The sequence below is a fragment of the Nuphar pumila genome, chromosome 3 (genome assembly GCF_984573655.1).
Source record: "Nuphar pumila chromosome 3, dmNupPumi1.hap1.1, whole genome shotgun sequence".
Classification (NCBI taxonomy): Eukaryota; Viridiplantae; Streptophyta; class Magnoliopsida; order Nymphaeales; family Nymphaeaceae; genus Nuphar; species Nuphar pumila.
Genome location: NC_143251.1, coordinates 13,718,202 through 13,738,836, shown reverse-complemented (window position 1 = coordinate 13,738,836; position 20,635 = coordinate 13,718,202). Strand labels below are relative to the sequence as shown.

General features: G+C 35.8%; 1 protein-coding gene across 1 annotated transcript in view; it reads left to right on the top strand.

Moving 5' to 3' along the window:
* LOC149842045 (uncharacterized) overlaps positions 1-20,137 on the top strand; it is a 28,549-nt gene extending 8,412 nt beyond the window's left edge. Inside the window, exons 5-16 of the mRNA XM_089998858.1 lie at positions 2,233-2,379; positions 4,521-4,595; positions 6,572-6,643; positions 10,934-11,005; positions 11,853-11,924; positions 13,034-13,105; positions 13,738-13,809; positions 13,888-13,959; positions 16,422-16,565; positions 17,678-17,749; positions 19,353-19,499; positions 19,678-20,137. Of these exons, the coding sequence (XP_089854984.1) occupies positions 2,233-2,379; positions 4,521-4,595; positions 6,572-6,643; positions 10,934-11,005; positions 11,853-11,924; positions 13,034-13,105; positions 13,738-13,809; positions 13,888-13,959; positions 16,422-16,565; positions 17,678-17,749; positions 19,353-19,499; positions 19,678-19,862 (1,202 nt within the window). The 3' untranslated portion in view covers positions 19,863-20,137. The remainder of the gene's footprint in view (positions 1-2,232; positions 2,380-4,520; positions 4,596-6,571; positions 6,644-10,933; positions 11,006-11,852; positions 11,925-13,033; positions 13,106-13,737; positions 13,810-13,887; positions 13,960-16,421; positions 16,566-17,677; positions 17,750-19,352; positions 19,500-19,677) is intronic.
* Positions 20,138-20,635: the final 498 nt, after the last annotated feature.

Genomic DNA, 20,635 nt, shown 5'->3' with positions numbered 1-20,635 from the left:
GTAGTAGACTATTATACAAGAATTTAAAGATGGGCCAACAATAGGCCAATTTTCTGCTCAGACTTAAATCTTATTCTACAAAAATAATGGATATATAGGTATATATATAGAAACATCATCCCTAGGATTAGTTAAATAACTAGATCTTAGAAAAGGGTGTCACGTTAATGAAAGTGTCACGGTTGTTTCACTGCAGTTTATACAACTGTAACAGTTGAACTGTTCTTGCTTTCTCAATAGCATCCACACTGGGAGTGTTGTATTTTGCACGCTGTCTCATAAAAAGATGCAAATCACAGTTGGATCAGTAAAGAGAACCATAGTTTCACTGGTTACTTAGCTTATAGAAACGTAGTTTTCAACACATAATTTGACAAGTATAACTAATTCAGGAATCAAATCCAATAGTCTAACTTCAAGCACATGGTATAGGTTTGGGAATATATAGGATTCTGGCTAATTGTATTGGTTCGCTTCTTATGTCATAAAAAAATATCAGATCTCTTTTCATGTTGGGGATCCCTCTCATGTCTTCTTTACCCTTTTACTTTACTTTATTTAGAGTTTCCATTCATTGGCCAAAACACTGTGTGCACATGCAAACAAACTTATTTTATGGCATAATAATGTAAATGCTCTTGATACTAAGTATTTAATCAATTTTATCAATCTTTAATTATTCCACAATACAATAACTAAGTTGTTTGTGGCTAAATTTACTTCTACTGCCATGGTTTGATGTTAGGTGTATGATATACTGTCATGGTTTGATGTTAGGTTTTATACGTTAATCTCATATTTTTTAGAATAATCTCATATATTTTAATTTCTTTTAGTTAATCTCATATATTTTCCAGTTATGTAATCAATTTTTTAGTTACTTTTATATGTTAATCTCATATTTTTTAGAATAATCTCATATATTTTAACTTTTATAGGTTAATCCCATATATTTTAACTTTTGTAGGCTAATCTCATATATTTTTTAGTTATGTAATCAGGTTTTAGTTACTTTTATATGTTAATCTTATATTTTTTAGTACTTATTTGACATTTTCTATTTCTTATTGGTTGTCAATTTCATCAATAACACATTTCTTTCTTTATTTGTATTTTTAGATATTTTTTTATAATTTTTTAAAAGTTTTCAAAAAAAAATTTTGAGGCTTACGCTTTACGCCTCAAGGCTTATGCCTCGCCTCGGTTTTTGGTTGAGCGCCTCGCTACGCCTCAACGCTTTTCACAACACTGATCATAACCATTAAACGAACAAACTATATGCAAGAAACATATTTTCAAATGCATAATACTTTTAAGAAAAGGGATACATACCGAATAACTTCAAAACAAAAAGGAAGAGCAATGAATACTTTACCATTTCTTAAGCGACACGCTTTCCGTTACACCCAAGGACAACCCCATCGTGACCTTGCTCTGATACCATGTTAGAAAATGACTTGAAATACATTGGGTTCAATAATGAACCCATACCTATGCACGTGAAGTACAAATATACCCATTAAAGGGAAACAACACAAGCACATAATGTGCTAACACATAAAACCCATAAAAAGGGAAAAATATGACATAAAGTCATAAGTTGCATATCATTGAAGAAATAATGGAGAAGGGGTAAAAACCCCATTACAATGGAGCAAGAGCTCCCACAAGGATACCGAAATACAAAGGGGAGAGCCCCTATTTATAAGCATAAGAAGGAACCACAAAGGGGGCTCCCAAGAGAGTCGTTGGGAGCCCCCAACGGTCAGAGGCTCCCCAACGACTCTTTGGGGAGCCTCCCTATGTGGCACAAAAGCCAAAAATAAAAGGGGAAAAAATAAGAAAAAGAAAGAAATAAAAATAAAAATAAAAATAAAAATTACAAGCAATATTCCAAAGTGGAATATGCGCAAAACAGGAATTTACAGAAATACCCTTTTGGGTGAATAAAGTATATATATTTATATTCATATATATAAATAGATATACATATACATATATATATGTATATATATATATATCTATTTATATATATGAATATAAATATATACGAGATTACAAATGTCGATGATACACATATTTTAACAGTTTTCAAGGCTATGTTATTAGTTATCACTGTTGATTGATAATATTCCGCATAGATTATTTCCTATTTGTTTGCCCTTTACTTTTACTGTGGATTTTGAATGAAGCATGTAATGTGCTTGCTAATGACCATGGGTGGGGTTTCAGGGCTTTCAAACTTGACAACTTTGAGTTTCAAAAAGAGCAGTTCCATAACAGCTCAAGGAATGTCTGCCTTCGCTGGATTGATTAACTTGATAAATCTGGACCTGGAACGGTGTCCAGGTATTCATGGTGGACTTGTGCACCTGAAGGGTATGCTATTTGTTTGCTGCAGCTTCTGTACAAATAATCTGTTGTAAGATGTTTGACAGAACTTGGAATGACTTGTTTTTCAAGTACCTTGCAGTTTTTACTAGATAGTTTTGTTAATTTTAGCTTGTAATGCAAATGATATGTATGAAGTGATTTCAATTTTCAAAGAGAGAATATTTCTTGTGGATGTAATTGTATTATGATAAGATGTGCTTATATGAAAGAGTTGAATTCTTATTAAAAACTGTTCACAGAAGTACAAGCACGAAGCAACAGTAACACAGTAGTGATCAAAACACAGGCTTACTCAAACATGCATCACATCACTGAACTCGCATACATCAGATCACTGAACTCTATTTCAGTCAATATGTGATGCATGTGCTCGCTACTGGGAAGGGGGAAGATGATGAGGACTGTTAGGACCTTTGGGTTTTGATCAAGATTGATCCTGGTCAGAAGATCAAACCTCTGTTTCTTCTGATGACATGTGGAGCAATCATAATAGGATATCCTAGTGTTTGACATGAATTCTGATGACTTCCTGATAAGTAATGCAAACTCACAAAGTTTTAAAAATATGGCGTTGAGGCATGTTTGCCTGTTTACTTAGGTGCATACGTGGATACCTGCATATGTATGGCTACCTCTGTGTGTGCATTCTTGCATGTGTTTCTTATATACATGTACAGGTATGTCAAGACTCCAGGTTCCAATTGCACAATGAAAATTTACCATGTCAATATTCAAACAAATTATGAAAAGAAGCATCAAGTGATAACAATATATGGCTTTAGATTATAGAAGAAACATGGATTAAGTCGTGGGCATGATGTTGACCATGTTGAACATAGGTTTGATAGGGTCCATGACGGGTTATCTGACATCTATATTTGTGTCATGAAGTACCATTATTGGCTAGGCAGTCTAAGTGAAGTGTTTCTGTGACAGGCTAAGTGTCTCTGCAACATAGCCGAGATACAGTTTTCCTAGACATGCACTTTGGTTCCCAGAGGCAACAGAAGCGAACTTGCTTTTTCACATGCTGTGAGCACCTTTTCAATAATTGTGTTGCGATACCAGAAACTAATGATGGATGAAAATTATTATTATTACAATTATGATTATTATTATCTATGATAATGCTACATGCTCCTACTCTTCCTTCACAAATTCAAGTCACTATGAGGAGTGATTTACTAATCTAAATGTGTGACAACCTTCCTTTTGGATGGATGTATTAAACTTTCGCTTCTCTTGTAACATACATAGATTTCTTTCAAGACGCATATGGAGATTGGAGAGTTAGGACCTAAGAATTCCTTATCTGAATATCACAGATTACTTTACATACAACTTCATATAAAAGCTCTGCCTCTATAACTAACATTGCTCCATCACCACCCTTTCGTGGACCACTAGAGGTCCAAGGAAACTTCTAGTTTTCCACTTTATGTTCTTGTAAATGATAGTTTATCTTATACAGTGATACTTTTCCCCAGTTTGTAGCATTTGGTCCAGCTTCTGGCCATTTACCACCATCATCTGTCTATGTTTCTGCCCTTTGTCTAATTGGAATCTCTTTTATTTAAGAGCTGGGCATCATGAATCTAAGGCCTGCAGCAATTTCACTTTTCCAAATCTCTAATCTTAGGCATTAGAAATTTTATTGTCTTCTTTCGAGCTGCTAATAGCTGTTTGAATTCTTTCAAGGTGATGCATGGTGCAGAAAATCTGTCCAACTCCATTCTGTATTCTTTGTTTGTCCAAAATAATGAATCTCTTAACTCGGACCTGCCATTCTCTGTATATTGCATGATCCAAGTGACTGCAATCCATAATCACACAGGATACCAGTGCCATCTTCATGCAAATACTAAAATATGAAATAAGGTAGGGTAAAAAACCTTTTGTTGATGGCACCTCCACAGACTATCCTCATTCCCATTATGTTGTGTTAAAAGTAATGTTTTTTATTCCTGTCAGTGGTGGAACAAAATGATAATAGAATTGATTTAGTAGTAACACAATGAAATGATGATGAAGTGATTGAGGTTGATTTGATAAAGTTATTCAGGGGTCTTTTCTTTTTTACATTGTTATTCTGGTTTTGATGTTTATTTTGTATTCTGCATTGTAAGGTCTGACAAAGCTCGAGTCACTTAATATTGGATGGTGTAACTGCATTACAAATTCCGATGTCAAGCCCCTTTCAGGTAGATTTTATATTTTGTAGTTCTTTTTTTCATTCAGAAGGTGGTGGACCTGTTATGTAACTGATACGTTCTGACTATAAATCCTTCAAGTGGATGTCTGACTGTCTTTTATGGGCATTGATCTCTTTTCCTTCGAATTTTGCCTACAATTTATTTCGAATTGACACATATAATGTTGATTACACATAACAGCGTTACTTTTGACCTTTTCTTTAATGATATTCCTCTTTTTACAAATTCCGGTGTCAAGCCCCTTTCAGGTAGCTTTTATGTTTTGTATTTCTTTTTTTCATTCAGAAGGTGGTGTACCTGTTATGTAACTGAAACGTTCTGACTATAAATCCTTCAAGTGGATGGCTGACTGTCTTTTATGGGCAGTGATCTCTTTTCCTGATTACACATAACAGCATTACTTTTGACCTATGTCACAGGGATTCGGCTAGCAGGGTGCCGCACCCGCGTCGATGCGACGCGGATGTGGTCAACCCGACCCTGGGTGCGGTCAACGCAACCAGGGTCATTTTTTGTCCAATTTTTCGGACTTAAAAAAAATTGCCAAGAATTTTTTTTTGTCCTATATGTCACAGGGATTCTCCAACTAGGTGCCGCACCCGCACCCGATGCGGTCAACCTGACCCTGGATGCAGTCAATGCACCCAGGGTCATTTATGTCCAACTTTTGGACTTAATATATATATATATATATATATATATATATATATATATATATATATATATATATATATATATATATATATAATTTTTTACATTTTTGCCGCATCCCCGCACCCGGGTTTTTTGGAAGTGCCGCATCCCCGCACCCATGTGACATAGCTTTTGACCTTTTCTTTAATGATATTCCTCTTTTTAGGGTTGGCCTTTGTGGCATGGCTGTGTTTTTACATGCAAGGAAATTGCTAATATGGCTGGTTATCCATTTTTTTTATTTAAATCTAGTTTTTGTAGTGTATCATATTCCTGATAAATTGGATATGAATGACCATGCCAGGTGACAACTTCTAAACTATTCAACCTGAATGTTTAGCTTCACTGTTTTGTACGCTTGTGCACTTTCTTCCTTAGAGTGCTTGTTTTTTTTTTCCAGTTTTCATTTTTTGCTGATGTAGTCAGCCTTCATCTTTTACTTGTCGGTCATTATTTAGTAAGTTGTGTTGTGTTTTTTTTCTTCAAATGTATATATTGGTGGGACATCATTGCATTATTGAGTGGATTAATTGTTTGCCATTGTTCATGCATTTGTAGCATTTCTGCATAGATTTAGCTGTTCTTTTAGAGTCCAAACTATATAGTCTCATCTTTGTTTCCTTTCTTCACTTTACATACTAGGATTGGGTTTCTCTTTCTAGACATGCTTCCTCATTGGTTTTGGGCAGGAGGATTAGATGTATGTAAACTATAATAAAAAAATGGACTCAGCTAGTCAGAAAAGAATTTGAAGGCTTCCTCTTGTCAGTGCAAGAAACTTGGATGCCTATGGTAGAATACATACATAAATATATCTACATCTGTCTATCTATCTGTGTGTGTGCATGCATGCATGTGCATGTGTGGGCACGTGTGTGCATGCGTGTTTGTGTCTGTGACGTGTATGCATGTGTCTGTACATGTCTGTGTGTGAACATGCACGTGTGCATGTGTGTGTGTGTGTGGACTTCCATATTTATTTGAACCACCTTGAACATGTTTTTAGCACATCATGCAATGTTTTGAGGCTTTGCTTGTTAATAATGTAGATGTAGAAATGTCCTTAATCCTTATTATCCTCTGCACTGATTTGTTTATCTCAATCCACATGGAGGCCTTTGTAGTTAATTTCAACCAGATAAAGACATAAAGTACATCGATCTGTTAGTTCTTTATTAGTATTCATGGGGAGTGTGATTCCTTATCTGCTAACACATGCTTTTACCTTATTGACTTTGTTTCATGATATATCTTTATTTGATGTGGGACAGGATTAACAAACTTGAGAGAGTTGCAACTAGCCCGCAGTAAAGTTTCTGATGATGGTGTCTGCTTTTTGAAAGGTTCTTTCACATTTCATTCTCTCTTGCTGCTATATTCATCAGCTTCTGTTTATATAGCTCTTGCTTTTTCTGTCTTGATTCTTGTTAAAAGTCTTTTAACTAGGCTTTGTGTGAGAAGGGATTTATTTGTTTTTATATTATAAACATTTAACCCAATAAATGCTTACTAGAGTAAGATCAGCGACAAAGAATTTGATAATCTCACAAAAAGGGGGAAGGACGGTTTAGCAGCCATTTTCGTGTCCTGCATTCTGTTCTACTTTGATGGTACTGGAGTTCTTTATAAGTGTAAGGATCTGAAACAATTATCCTTGGTTCTTTGCTAAAAAGTTACAGGTTCCTCGTCTTTTCAGAGACCTAGTTGGACTATGTCTCGTAGATACTTCAATTTTCTACTTCTTTTAGTCTTTACCACATTCTCATATATTATATTCACAATGAGAACTCAACTTGAACTTCTGTATCTTGCGTCCCATAGATGCATTCATGTGAGATAACACTGATGGTCTAGAAGTATGTGGTAACATGTGTTAAAATGTGTCACTCTTATATATATATATATATATATATATTGTAAGCCCTAGGGGCATTTTGGTCATTTCAGCATTCTCCCTTTTTACGCAACTTCACAATTGTGAACATGCATGTAATTTTTATTATTTTTCTTTTTCTATTTCTTTCTTTTTCATTTTTTATTGCTTTGACTAAGTCAAAGTGGGAGGGGGTAGACCTTGGACCCCCTCCAACGGCTAGTAAGAGCCCCTCCCACTTGGTCTTCTTTTGTATTATAAATAGGGGGCTTCCCCCCCTTTAAGATGTATTCTTGTGAGAGCCTTTAGTGCTCACCCTCTCTTATTGGATTCAACTTATGCATTTGTGGGTGTTCCCTTTGTACCTTTTTGGTACTTTTGTTCAAGTGTTCTTGGTGTGTGTTTGAACACATATTCTTTTACGGTGTTGGTGCTTATAGTGCACATCTTCGAAGGTATTTTTACATGGTATCAGAGCAAGGTTCAAAAGAAAAGAAGATCGTGCATCTTTTCTCTTTGTTGGAGCACCTCGAAAAGCGTGCCATCAAGGTGTGGTGGTTGGAGTGAAGACTCTGTCCTTCAATTAATATTTTAGAAGCATCCTACATCAAGTAGGAATTCATTTTGTATTGTGGTACGCATTTACCTCTCTTTCTATTCTCTCTAATGGGTGAAAAGGATTCACACTTCTCCCTTGGCTTCAAATTAAATGGAGAGATGCTATGAAATCTGAGCTTAGTGCACTTAACCGAGCCAAAACTTGGGAATTTCAATGTCTTCTTAAAGGAAAGAAGGCAATTGGATGTAGATAGGTTTTCAAAGTTAAAACCAAGAGCGATGGGACTCTTGAAAGATACAAAGCTAGACTTGTTGCAAAAGGGTACAGTCAGGAGTATGGTATTGATTACGATGAAACATTTGCTCTTGTGGCTAGAATGGTCACTGTGAGATGTTTAATTACTATTGCATCTATTAGAAAATGGAACACATATCAAATGGATGTTAAAAATGCATTTTTGAATGGAGACCTAAATGAAGAAGTCTACATGGAAGCTCCTCCTGGCATGAATGTTCCTAAGGGAAAAGTCCTCCGCCTTAGAAAAGCCTTATATGGCTTAAAGCAAGCTCCAAAAGTTTGGTACGATCAATTCAACGAAATAATGATTGAAACAGGATTCATTTCTTGTTATACTGACACAACCCTTTTTATCAAAAGATCGAATGATGGAATTGTGATTTTGTTGTTATATGTTGATGACATGCTTATTACAGGTAGTGATGTTAAAGCCATCAGAAATATCAAATCCACTCTGAAGGAAAAGTTTGAGATGTCAGATCTGGGATATCTGACATATTTTTTGGGTATTGAAGTTGCCTTTTCTCATAGAGGTTATTTTTTGTCTCAATCTAAGTTGGCTTGTGAGATTCTTGACAGATCCGACATTTTAGATGAGAAAATTTGCGAGACTCTTGAAGTTGTGGGCTCTAAAATGAAGATTGATGATGGGGTTCCTCTGGATAACCCTACTCCTTATCGGCAACTTGTGGGGTTTCTTATGTATCTTAGTATTACAAGGCCCGACATATCTCACGCCGTTCATACTGTAAGTCAATTCCAGCATGCTCCCACCTCGGTTCATATGAGTGTTGTCCTTCGTATTATCATATACATAAAAGGCACAGTAAACAAGAGAGTATTTCTTTCCTCGTCTTCTAATTTAGAATTGATTGCATATACTGTCTCTAATTGGGGAGGTGACCCAAATAACCGTCACTTTACTATTGGGTTTTGTATCTTTTTAGGTGAATCTCTAATCTCGTGGAGGTGCAAAAAAACAACAGAAAGTGTCTCTTTCCTCAACAGAAGCAGAATATCGGGCCATGATTTCTACAACTATGGAGATTGTGTGGATTCATCAACTATTAAAGGACATGGGGGTGCAAATTTAGGGACCTACAAGATTGTGTTGTGACAATAAAAGTGCAATTTATATTGCTAAAAATTACACGTTTCATGAACGTACCAAGCATATTGAGATGAACTGTCATTATGTCAGAGAAGCCTACTTGCAAAAAGTCATAGAGCTTCCTTACGTGAATTCAGAATACCAGTTAGCAGACTTCTTCACAAAGGCATTATGTTCCCCCAGATTTCATTTTCTTCTTGGCAAACTTTCGGTCATCGCGCCTTAAGTTTGAGGAGGGATGTTAAAATGTGTCACTCTTTTATATAGGTATATATATATATATATATATATATATATTCTATTTTGTAAGCCCTAGGGGCATTTCAGTCATTTCCGCATTCTCCTTTTTATGCATCTTCACAATTGTGAACATGCATGTAATTTTTATTATTTTTCTTTTTCTATTTCTTTCTTTTTCATTTCTTATTTTTTTATTGCTTTGACTAAGTCAAAGTGGGAGGGGGTAGACCTTGGACCCCCTCCAACGGCTAGAATTCTAGTCGTTGGAGGGGCTCCAACGTCTAGTAAGAGCCCCTCCCACTTGGTCTCCTTTTGTATTATAAATAGGGGGCTCCCCCCCCTTTAAGATGTATTCTTGTGAGAGCCTTTAGTGCTCACCCTCTCTTATTGGATTCAACTTATGCATTTGTGGGTGTCTCCTTTGTACCTTTTTGGTACTTTTGTTCAAGTGTTCTTGGTGTGTGTTTGAACACATTCTTTTACGGTGTTGGTGCTTATAGTGCACATCTTAGAAGGTATTTTTACAACGTGTTTATCTGTTGTATATCAAATATGAAAGCAAAGAAGTAATGTAGTTACATTTCGGTCTTTTTCCCTTCCCTTCAAATGTAAGGTTGATTATGTTTTTTGAAGGATCTTGATCTGTTCTAATCATAGTCACAGATATTGGCGATATTTTGAAAATATCGCGATATGATGGAAAAGATATTAAAGGTAAAATATTGTGATAATTTCAAAATATCATAAATTTATATATATTGTGATATTTTCGTGATATTATCAATTAGTTTTACTTATTTATTTTTTACATTTTAAATATGTTTTTCTTCTTTCTTTTACATATTTTACTTATTTCTTTTATTATTTATGTGCTTTTTTGTCTAAACATGAAATATTCTTACTTATTTTTGTTATTTTTTATTTTTTAAGTCCCGAGATTTTCCCGATATTTTCCTGAGATTTATTTCTAAACCGATAATATCATGAGAAATAGCCTCGCCGAGATATAGCCGATACCGATATTTGTGACTATGGTTTTAATGCCTTAACTTTGCTCTTGCATTTTGCTTTTATCTTTTCCATTTCTGTGAAAAATCTTTTGGTAAAATTCATTAATTCTACATGGATTCTGTCTTAAGTTGTTGTTTGTCTTTTTTAAAATTTTATATGGTTTTCTTTTTAGTTTTTCTTTGAGTCTAGTGCCAAGTTGATATAACTTCAATATGCAATCAGGGTGAAGCTGCTAACTATCAGTTTGCTTTGGCAGAAGAATAATACTGAACAATTTACTCATTCCAAGTCAATAAAATCCACTAAGCTGGCTAAAGTATTTTGTTAAAAACATGAGCTTGGACCCCTGTAGGCCGGGTCAATTGGAATGTTTATACTCTCATATCGTGGAATTCTGATTAACTTGTCTTTCATTCGAGTAAATTAATTGTAACTGTTATTATTTATGGTTCAAATTTTCAACTGGGACTTCTACTTGTATTTTATGTGCACGTTTTCTTTTGCTATGTTATTAAATTGGTAACAGTGTATCCTAATGACAGGTATGCATAAGCTTTCATTGTTAAACATGGAAGGATGTCCAATAACTGCAGCATGCTTGGAGGCAATTTCAGGTTTTACTCTTCTCTTTTCATATATTCTGGATAACACAATGCAAAATAGTGTTTCTTTTTTAATTTTTGAATGGAAGAATCAAGGATTCTATTAAACTTTCTTTGAGGAAACATGCTTTTGGTGTTGTTAAGCTTCTTCTGTTGTAAAGGAAAATGTTGAAAAATGGGAGCCTAATGCTGGTTCCTTATAGGGGTTTTATTGAACTTGCTTTCATAAATCATGTTCTAGGTGTTCTTACGCTGCTTCTGTTGTAAAGGTAAATGTTGAGAGGAAAGAGAGCCTAATGCTGGTTCCTCTCTTATATATCTGTACAAGACTTGCTGGAATACGATCACCTGCTTTGTTAGAGTTTGGCTAAAAATCTTCTTCTAGAAAATTAATTGTGTGCCCCTGTTCAACTGTTCATTGGATGAATCCTTTAGGTGCTATATTGTTTGTGTAGGATTGTGATCATGAGTATTTAAAGACTTTCGTGTTGCAAGAAACAACCAAAAAAATATTGTAATCAGCTTCTTTTGTTGTAAATATTTCCTGTGTGATCATGGCATCTGGTTGGCAGTGATGCAAAAAAATTCATTTGGGAAGGACCAAAAAATAATTTGACCAATTCTATTTTTCTTTGTGGATATCTGAACAATGTTTTTGGTTTATACAATTCCTGTTTTATATACACTATTTTCCTGGTATTATTGCTATTGCCGCTGAAAAGTTGATAGCATTAACTTTTGTTTTGTTCTTTTTCTTGTTAGGATTGACTTCTTTTTAGTCACTAACAATCTTGTGTTCTTGTGAATATTTGTGACAAAAAGTAATACGGTATTGCTTTTGGTGTTTGCTGATGTATAGGACTTGCCAAGCTATCAAATTTGAATGTTCAAAGATGCAATGTATCTGATGCTGGTTGTGATAAGTTTGCAGGTGAGGCACACTGAATAAGATATCTATTTTCATTGCCTTTTGTATGTTGTCAGTTCTTGTGGATTATGAAGCTTCTAATTTCTCAGGAAGAGAAGTTTTTGGTTGGAAGGAGTTGTTAACAGTTGCCTAAATATGGATACCTATAGATTGAAACATTTTGAATAGATGCTGCAGATGCCTAGGTATGGTCTTATACACGTAGCATTTGCCTGGATGCTGCCACTTGTATGCATGAGTGCATATTGTACAGATGGTGCTTGAGTGCATAAAGTTGATTGAAATGGTAATGGAAACTTAGAAAACGAGAACTCAGTCACAAATGAAAAACCTAACTACATCTACCAATGCTCTGCCATTGATGCATGGTCCACAATCATGAATATTAGTTCCTAAATAGGAAGCTGCACACTTGGCAGAACTGCTATTTTAAAACTACCATGCTATATCAGTTCAATGCAGCTTTTAAATGTTTCTTGTTTTTGTTGCATAGTATGAATTATGTGCTTTTTTCTGTTTTCCCAAAGTGCCCAATTTTTGCTTCCTGCATGTCAATTACTGTCTTTTGATCTTACCTATTTGTAGGGATGTAAACGGTTCGGATTCAGATCGGGTGTCAATACCACATTCGACTAATCGGATGTTGGCTAAACGGATTTGATTTTGGATGGTGTAAAGCTCATAGCCTCGTACCAGATCCGCTTTTTTCTCATGTAAATGGATTCAGATTCGGTAGCAAAAAATCAAAACCATATCCGCCTCTGATTATAATCGGATATGGTTTTGGCTTACCAAATGCAACTAAACGGATTCAAATTGGGTTGGATATTGGATAAAATTCAATTCATTGACAGCCCTACCTATTTGATACCTTAATGAATAAAGTTTGCGCTATTGTGTAGGCAATATGTGATGATTCATGACAAAGTTGCTAAGATAACTTTGTTCCTTTTCCCTATGCTATTTAGTTAGATACTCTGTGCTCCCAATTAATGGACTGTATGATGCAATAAGATCTGTCATTTCCTTAAGTAAATATTTGGTTTTAAAAAAACAAACAAAATCAGTATATTATGTTTTATCGTTGGAGGTGACATTCTTCTGTGGTGCAGGACTTGTGAATCTGAAAGTGTTGAATATAGGCTTTAATAATATCACGGATGCAGGTTTCAAAAATCTAAAAGGTAAACTTTGTTCTAATTAATCTTTTTGTTTGCTCTTTAATCTGTTATGTAACTAGTTCCAATCAATTTTTTATTTGGTCTTTAATCTGCTGACTATTGATGTTGTATAACTTTTTCTACCATTGCGATTATGTCTATCATTGGAGGATGTGTTTGGTTGGAGCTGGCATGTTTGAACCTTGCATTTAATTTGCTAATTACTTGTGGTTTCTTGAAAGTTTTTCCAAAATTCATATGCAAGCTTTAGTTATATCAATGTTTTTTGTAAAGCAGCATTTTCGATGGTCTTTTTATTTTGCTACTTCATTTTCCGTGGAATTTGATACTTTTGAGAACTTGCTCATTTTTTAATTTTTGATAGACACGCTGGGTATAAGTGTTGGTAGGTTTTGACTTTTGAACCTATGACCTCCTGGTTCAGATAATGAAACTGTACTGGTCTGGCTATCACATTTGATCTGAGAAACTTTGTGTTGTACTTATGCTGCATTGTTTATATATGTGTGCATGTTGTTCAGCTGATTGAAGATGTTTTTAATTTGTTCCATTTGATGCTCAATTGTTTATTGCATTTGAATGATTGCGTTCATTATTTGGCTAACCTGTTTCATTTTGAATAATTGCTGGTACAGGTTTAACAAATTTGGAGAGCTTGAACCTAGATTCATGTAAAATTGGAGATGAGGGGATGGCTTATTTGGAAGGTTTTTATTGTAAAACCGTGTGTCTGTGTGCGCTTGTGTGTGTGTGTGTGGCTATCTGATTTTGTTTTGGCAAAGCAGGAATGTCAAAATTGCATTGCTTGGAGCTGTCTGACACTGATGTTGGAAGCAATGGGCTTCGTCATCTCTCTGGTTTTCCTTCTCTCTTCAACTTTGCTTTGCATTAGTTTGGTATCTTGGTGTTTCCTGGTCACTATGTTTATATTTCAGAATGAAAGATATTGCAAAATTGCGTGTAGGGTTTTTTGTTGGTACTTCTGGTTGATGGATATGGAGTGCAGATTCCGTGATCATACATGTTTCTTTTTTGACAGTTGTTGAGATTTTAGTTTGTCAGGGAATATGCTGTTCATGGCTAAATAGTGTTCTTTTAAGATGGAACACGATAGTTGAATTGATTAATTATGCTATGTTAATCAAGAATGGTGGTGCATATCATGAGATAGTGATGAATTGTTAGCGAGGATTCTTAAGATAAAATACGGCTGTTTGGATCTCCTTCGCCGTGGAGAGCATCTCCATCAATGGGAAACTTGAAAGGTGGGCAGCAATTTTCTCTCTTCTTTGAGAGCATGAAGGTTTATGTGTTGGAGCAAAAGCAAACCTCCAGGCAATCCACCGAATTTCAACAAGGCACAATCTTATCAGATGTTAAGACTTATTTTGGAAGGGGACTAGGTGGAGCCCCTTATTCACTCTAGTCTTGTTAGTTTTGGGGAGACGTTCGCACCTCATTTATCCAAGAAGGCCATTCATAGGAAGGAACCGACACCTGGAGTTTTTATTTCCTTTCTTATACGCATGCTCTTGTCAACCTGCAACAAGGATGCTATCTTGTGGGTTGTTGCTTTGTTTGCTTCCACAGTTGAATTCACTCATTGTCCCTTCTTTAGCTCTTTACTATGGCATGGCCAAAGGAGAAGAAGATTCGTTCAAGAATGTTAAAATGTAGTGAACTTTACCGTGAATAGATGAATAGGGGATATATATTTAGGGAGTTATGTATGATATCTGTATGGCTATGTCACATGGGTGCGGGTGCGGGTGCGACACGGGTGTGGCGCGATTTTAAAATTTTTGGACACGGGGACTCGGCTATATATATATTTAAAAAAAAAAGTGCAAAGACACAGTCACAGTTTGTGACTGTGCACATCACAATCACTGTGCACTGTGACATAGCTTTTTTTTATATAAAAAATTCATTTTTTTTAGTTTTTTCACCCTATAAATGAATATTTTTGGACTCGGTCAACGTTGACCGAGTTCAAAACAAGGATGGACTTGGCCTCGACTCATTGACTGAGTCCGACTCGGCGTTGACCGAGTCCGAGCCATGTCTGAAGCCGCACCCGTGTCGGGGCGTGTCGACTCGGGTGCGGCACCTCCCTAGCCGAGTCCGTGTGACATAGCTGTATGGTGTTATTGGCTTGTTATTGAAATGAATCAAGGATGCACAAATAGAATGCCAAAAAAGGCTTATACAAACGCACGAATCGTGGTCTCTAATGGACCGATTACAATCTCATAAGAGATGAAATACAAAATAGCAAAAAGACATAAAAGCCTATTGGAATAAGGAGAGCTTTATAAATATCACTAAAATGCTTCTCAAAAGCATTCCATACAAGAGTGGAGTGAGGCTCTATTTATAGAGCTTCACACAAGGAATAGGAGGCAGTCCAACAGCCGTTGGACTGCCATCCAACGGTCATACCGTTGGGGGGATGTCCAACAACTAGTTGGACTGTCTCCCAACAGTCATAATATGACAGCAAAAAAAGGATAAAAAACAGAAAAAAAAATTACATTTCAGTCCCTAGTGGACTGTTCTAAATACACAAAGACAAAAATACCCTTGTCTGGTATTCGTATACATATTATTTTAACAGTTATTGGTTGGAGACATAATAGAAATGAACCACTATTTCTCTGAAGGAGAGGCATGGTTACTCCTTAATACATGTAAACATATAAGGAGACATGTTACTCCATAAACTTGCATGGATTGAAGTCTCGTAATTCAGTTTTTGCAATCTTGGGATAAGGCTTCCTTCCACCAATAATCGTTTCCTGCCTTTCTTTTGTATTTGGATACAGAGACATCTTATCTCCTTGATATGCTCTAAAACATTCTTAAATTTGTTATTGGACTAATAAAGTTTTAGATGCATGGTAGCTAAATTCCCCTAGAACTTTTGGTTAGGTCTTCTCTAGTTAGTTTTTTGTTTTTGTCTTGCTATTGTAAAAAAAAATTAGAAAATTTGCGATGATCAATATAAGAAATCAAGCACAGGTAGTTGTGGTATGTCAAATGGGTTGGTCCTTTTATGAAAAGTGTCATTACAATGTTCTCACCTGGAGTTTTTGTTTAGGCACACTCCTTGTTTTTTCTTTTCTGCTGTTGTTATTGGCTCCATGAAATTAGATATGATCAAATATATGAAAGCATGGTAAGTTGGTGTGGTATGTGATGTGTCAAAGCATTTTTCAAAAATTGCCATTAGAATGTCTTTACCTATTAATTGTGAACAGCTTATTTGAAGTACATTAGTGCAATTGATTAGTGTTTTCCTTGGCCTTCTGAGTTGCAGGTTTGTGTAAACTAGAGAGTGTAAATCTTTCATTTACTCTAATCACTGATAGTGGTATGAGAAGGCTCTCTGGATTGACATCACTTAAATCACTCAATCTGGATACTCGACAGATAACCGATACAGGGCTTGCATCACTTACAAGTAAGACATGTATCTGGATTCCTTTGTTCATGCTTCTTGTTACATGTGTAAAGTTCCACAAATTGCATGTATGTTCTAAAGTTGCATCCTCTCTCTCTCTCTCTCTCACACATATGTTTGACATGCACTTTTTTGCCTCCATCATGTATGTGTGATAGTCACAGATATCAGCGATATTTTCAAAATATCGTGATATTATTGCTGTATTTTCAGCAAATGATATTATAGGTAAAATATCATGATATTTTGAAAATATTGCCAATTTGATAATATCACGAGAATATCATGATATTCTCTTGATAATATTGCGATATTATTAATTATTGTTACTGTTTTTATTTATTTTCTACATCTTAAATGTGTTTTTCTTCTTTATTTTGCATTTTTCATTTATTTATTTTATTATATATGTATTCTATTATATAAACATAATATTTTATTACTTATTTTCGTTATTTTTATATATTTTTATATATTTTTATTTTTTTAATCCCCGAGTTTTTTTTTTGAGATTTGTCATCAAACCTATAGTATCAAGAGAAATAGCCTCGCCGAGATATAACCGATACCGCTATTTGTGACTATGATTACAATATGGTCATTAGGTTTGGAAAAAGTCATTGTATGCTGAAGAAGCATGTTATGATTCTGTAATGATCCTCTTTCTATCAGAGACCTGCAGTTCATTATATTATATTTGTTTTTTTTCTTTTCCTCATGCATCAGCTCTCTTCTCTTGTTCTATTTACAAAAATTTTATGTCCTATAATATCTCCATGATATGCTTTTGAAGGATCTTTGTTTTGTAAACCCATATGAATACAATCTTTATGGAAAAGTTTCACAGTTAAGCTTCTATAATGTCAACTTTTTCTATAAACTTGCGTGCTTTGCCTTATAAATGTCAACTTATGAACCCTTTTGTGTTCTGGTTTCGGCTGACTATATGGGCTAGCGGGTATCTGCCACTTGTCAATAACTTGCATTGCATGCTATTTCCTTTTCAAAGTGGAAAACATACATAAATGCAGTAAAAACTTCTGGTTTCATGATGGATGTTGCACAAACATGCAAAATTATGGAAACTATTTTCACTGTATTTTCTGATGCAGGTCTTACAGGGTTGACACATCTGGATCTTTTTGGTGCTCGCATCACAGACTTTGGAACAAACTTGCTTCGATGTTGGTGAAAATTCTTTGTTTTAGAAATATTTTTGTTTCTATTTTGATCATGTGCCCTATCATGAGAAGCTAGCTGCTATACAAATGCATGAATTGTGTGCTTGAATGAAAAATACCTGCGTCTGTCAATAGACTTTGCATGCTTATATCCATTGGAAGTAACATTTTTTCATCACATGCACGCACGTGTGCTCATACATGTATGTCTATAGAGGTATATAATCTTTGTTTTACATTCGTACATGGGTTTGGCCATATTTGTTAGTTATGGTTGGAAGTCTTTCATTCCATCCATGTAAAATATGTTATTACATCTTTTTGCTTGTTAAGGGTGTTGAACTTGAGTTTGAAACCCGTATAACGAAAGGTAGCATATTCAAACTGTAAACATGAAATATGTCATGATTTGAAATGTGAAAATTGGTAATTGTTGGACCTGTTTGAGAGACCAAATGCAGAAGAGATCTACATGGCACTGGTTCCCGAGGCCTGGTTGGTATCAGCTTACGGCAAGGGAAGAAACATCAAGGCTGTGCATTATTATGGATCCACATGGAGGCTTTGGCGTTTGAAATTCATGGACCTTTGAAGTGTTCACTTCCATCTCTTTCCTTTAGTTTTTTACTTATTGAAGTGGAATTCTTCTTCCTTTCTACTAAATGGGATACAGCATAAAATATCATGCAGCCCGGGTTACTTAAAGCAAGCACTAACGTTGTTTGGGAAGTGCACTTCAGATGCACTTCCATCATTTTTATTTTGCACTTCTCAGATCTTCCCATTTTGAATTGTAGTTTGAGAAGTGCACTTCCAAGTACTTCATATCTTGTTTGCCTCTTTGCTTACTGCATCTGCATCATTGTTTTCTGATTTTTCTTACCTTCTTGGCAATCTTATTTTTTCAAAGCCTGATGGCAAGGGTATTTGCCAACATTCTTTAAAGTAAGACTTCTGATGTTGGGTCCATATAATTAATTTCGATATGGTGGAAATGTAAGTGTCATGTCTTTTGTCCAGAGTGGATGATGATTCAGATACGAGTGGATTGTAGCTATCCAAGTATGATAGTGTAAAACTGCACTTGTTTGTCAATGGATTTTGCAGTAAATACAAGCATGGAACTTTTTGGTGCACATTTGATTCAGATAGGGTGTCTGAGACGTGCTTCAGAAACTATTGAAGTTTCTTGAATCTGCTGGGGGAAATTGTGGGCGATTATTTCTTTTGATAGTCAAGTTGGCCCCACGGATTCGAACCCAAGAACCTTTGGTTATGTTAGTGCAACCTAACCATTCAGCTATCTCATTCATCCCCGAAATTTTGGTGAGGTTGATACACAAAAGCAATACCATGTACGTTCCCTTTGCCTTTCAGTGGGTATCTCTATTGCTACCTCTAGGGATTGTCTTTGTTATTTAGCTCACATCTCTGCTGCTTTGAATTGCCTGTAAGAAACATGGCTGTGAGACGGTAACTGCCCATTGGGTGTAAAACTTAAGCTAATATTTGGTTTGTACTTCGTTAGTACAGTTTCTAGCCTTTTAGAAATGTCTTGAATGTCAATAAATGCCGTCATATTTTATGCAATGTCTTCTCTACGCAGACTTCAAAAACCTCCAATCCCTTGAATTGTGTGGAGGAGGTATAACCGATGCTGGGGCAAAGAATATCAAAGAGCTTACTTGTTTGACATTGCTGAACCTATCCCAGAATTTTAACCTGACGGACAAGACGCTCGAATCCATCTCAGGTATCTTAGTACCTGCATGGCTCGTTCTACCAGTGTGTAAATTATTAATTGTGTTAATGCAAATTTGTGCAGTTGTGCCAAGAGTTTCATTTTCTCAACTCATTCAACTATATGAATATAAACTTTGCCAACTATGGAATTACGTGTAGTCTTACTAGCTATTTTCTGCTTGATACAGGATTGACAGCTTTGGTTTCACTAAATGTTTCAAGCTCGCGGGTCACCAATGCTGGACTGCAGCATCTGAAGCGGATGACGAACTTGCAATCTCTGTCCCTGGAATCATGCAAAGTAAGCGCGAACGAGATCAAGAAACTGCAGCTGAGTGCACTTCCCAACCTGGTCAATGTTCGTCCCAAGTAGTCTGGCTCCGTAGTGCCTGCCTGATCATAAGGTGCTAGTGCATGGAACTTCTCTGTACATAAAGACAATCCTGCTTGATATGGTCTGTACATAGTTTGTAAATAATGGAACTGAAACGGCCAAGTGGTACATAGGGTAGACTCTGAATATGTGATTGGTTTGCAAGCAAATGTACATATATGCTTGGCCTGGTACTCTATATATGGTTGCACCAAATAAATGTCTATAGTGTACATTCGTATAAATATGGGATTACATCTTAATTGGATGTGCCATAATCGTCTCATGATGTATATTGAACTACTCCGTTGGATGCCTTAAAATTGGATCTCCAAGCCTTAGCTGCAAAGGCAGTTAGTCTACAGAAACTCTTGTATTTCAACAGAAAATTTACAATTTGGTCTGTTTTAGACATTCATGTGAGATGTTGGCTATCCAAATCATTTTTTACAATGCTTCTTTTTTTTCATTCCCATCTAGGGTTTAAAGTTTAAACTACTTTTGTGAGTTGTCACCAGAATAGGATGAAAACGGTTAAATAAGACTTCTGATAATGCATACTCGAGAACTTAAAAGCACAAACCGGCAAAGGCCTGGTTCCACTCATCTGGTAGGGGCAATGGCGACTTGTGAATGTCACTAAGTTGACGGGATGTCACAAAACACAAGGGTGGTGTCCCTTGCTGTAAGGTGGAAGTTGAGTGTACTTTCCTGTGGCCAAGGGGGACCTCAAGGGTTTTACCAACCAGAGGCCAGCCAATGTGCGGTCAGTG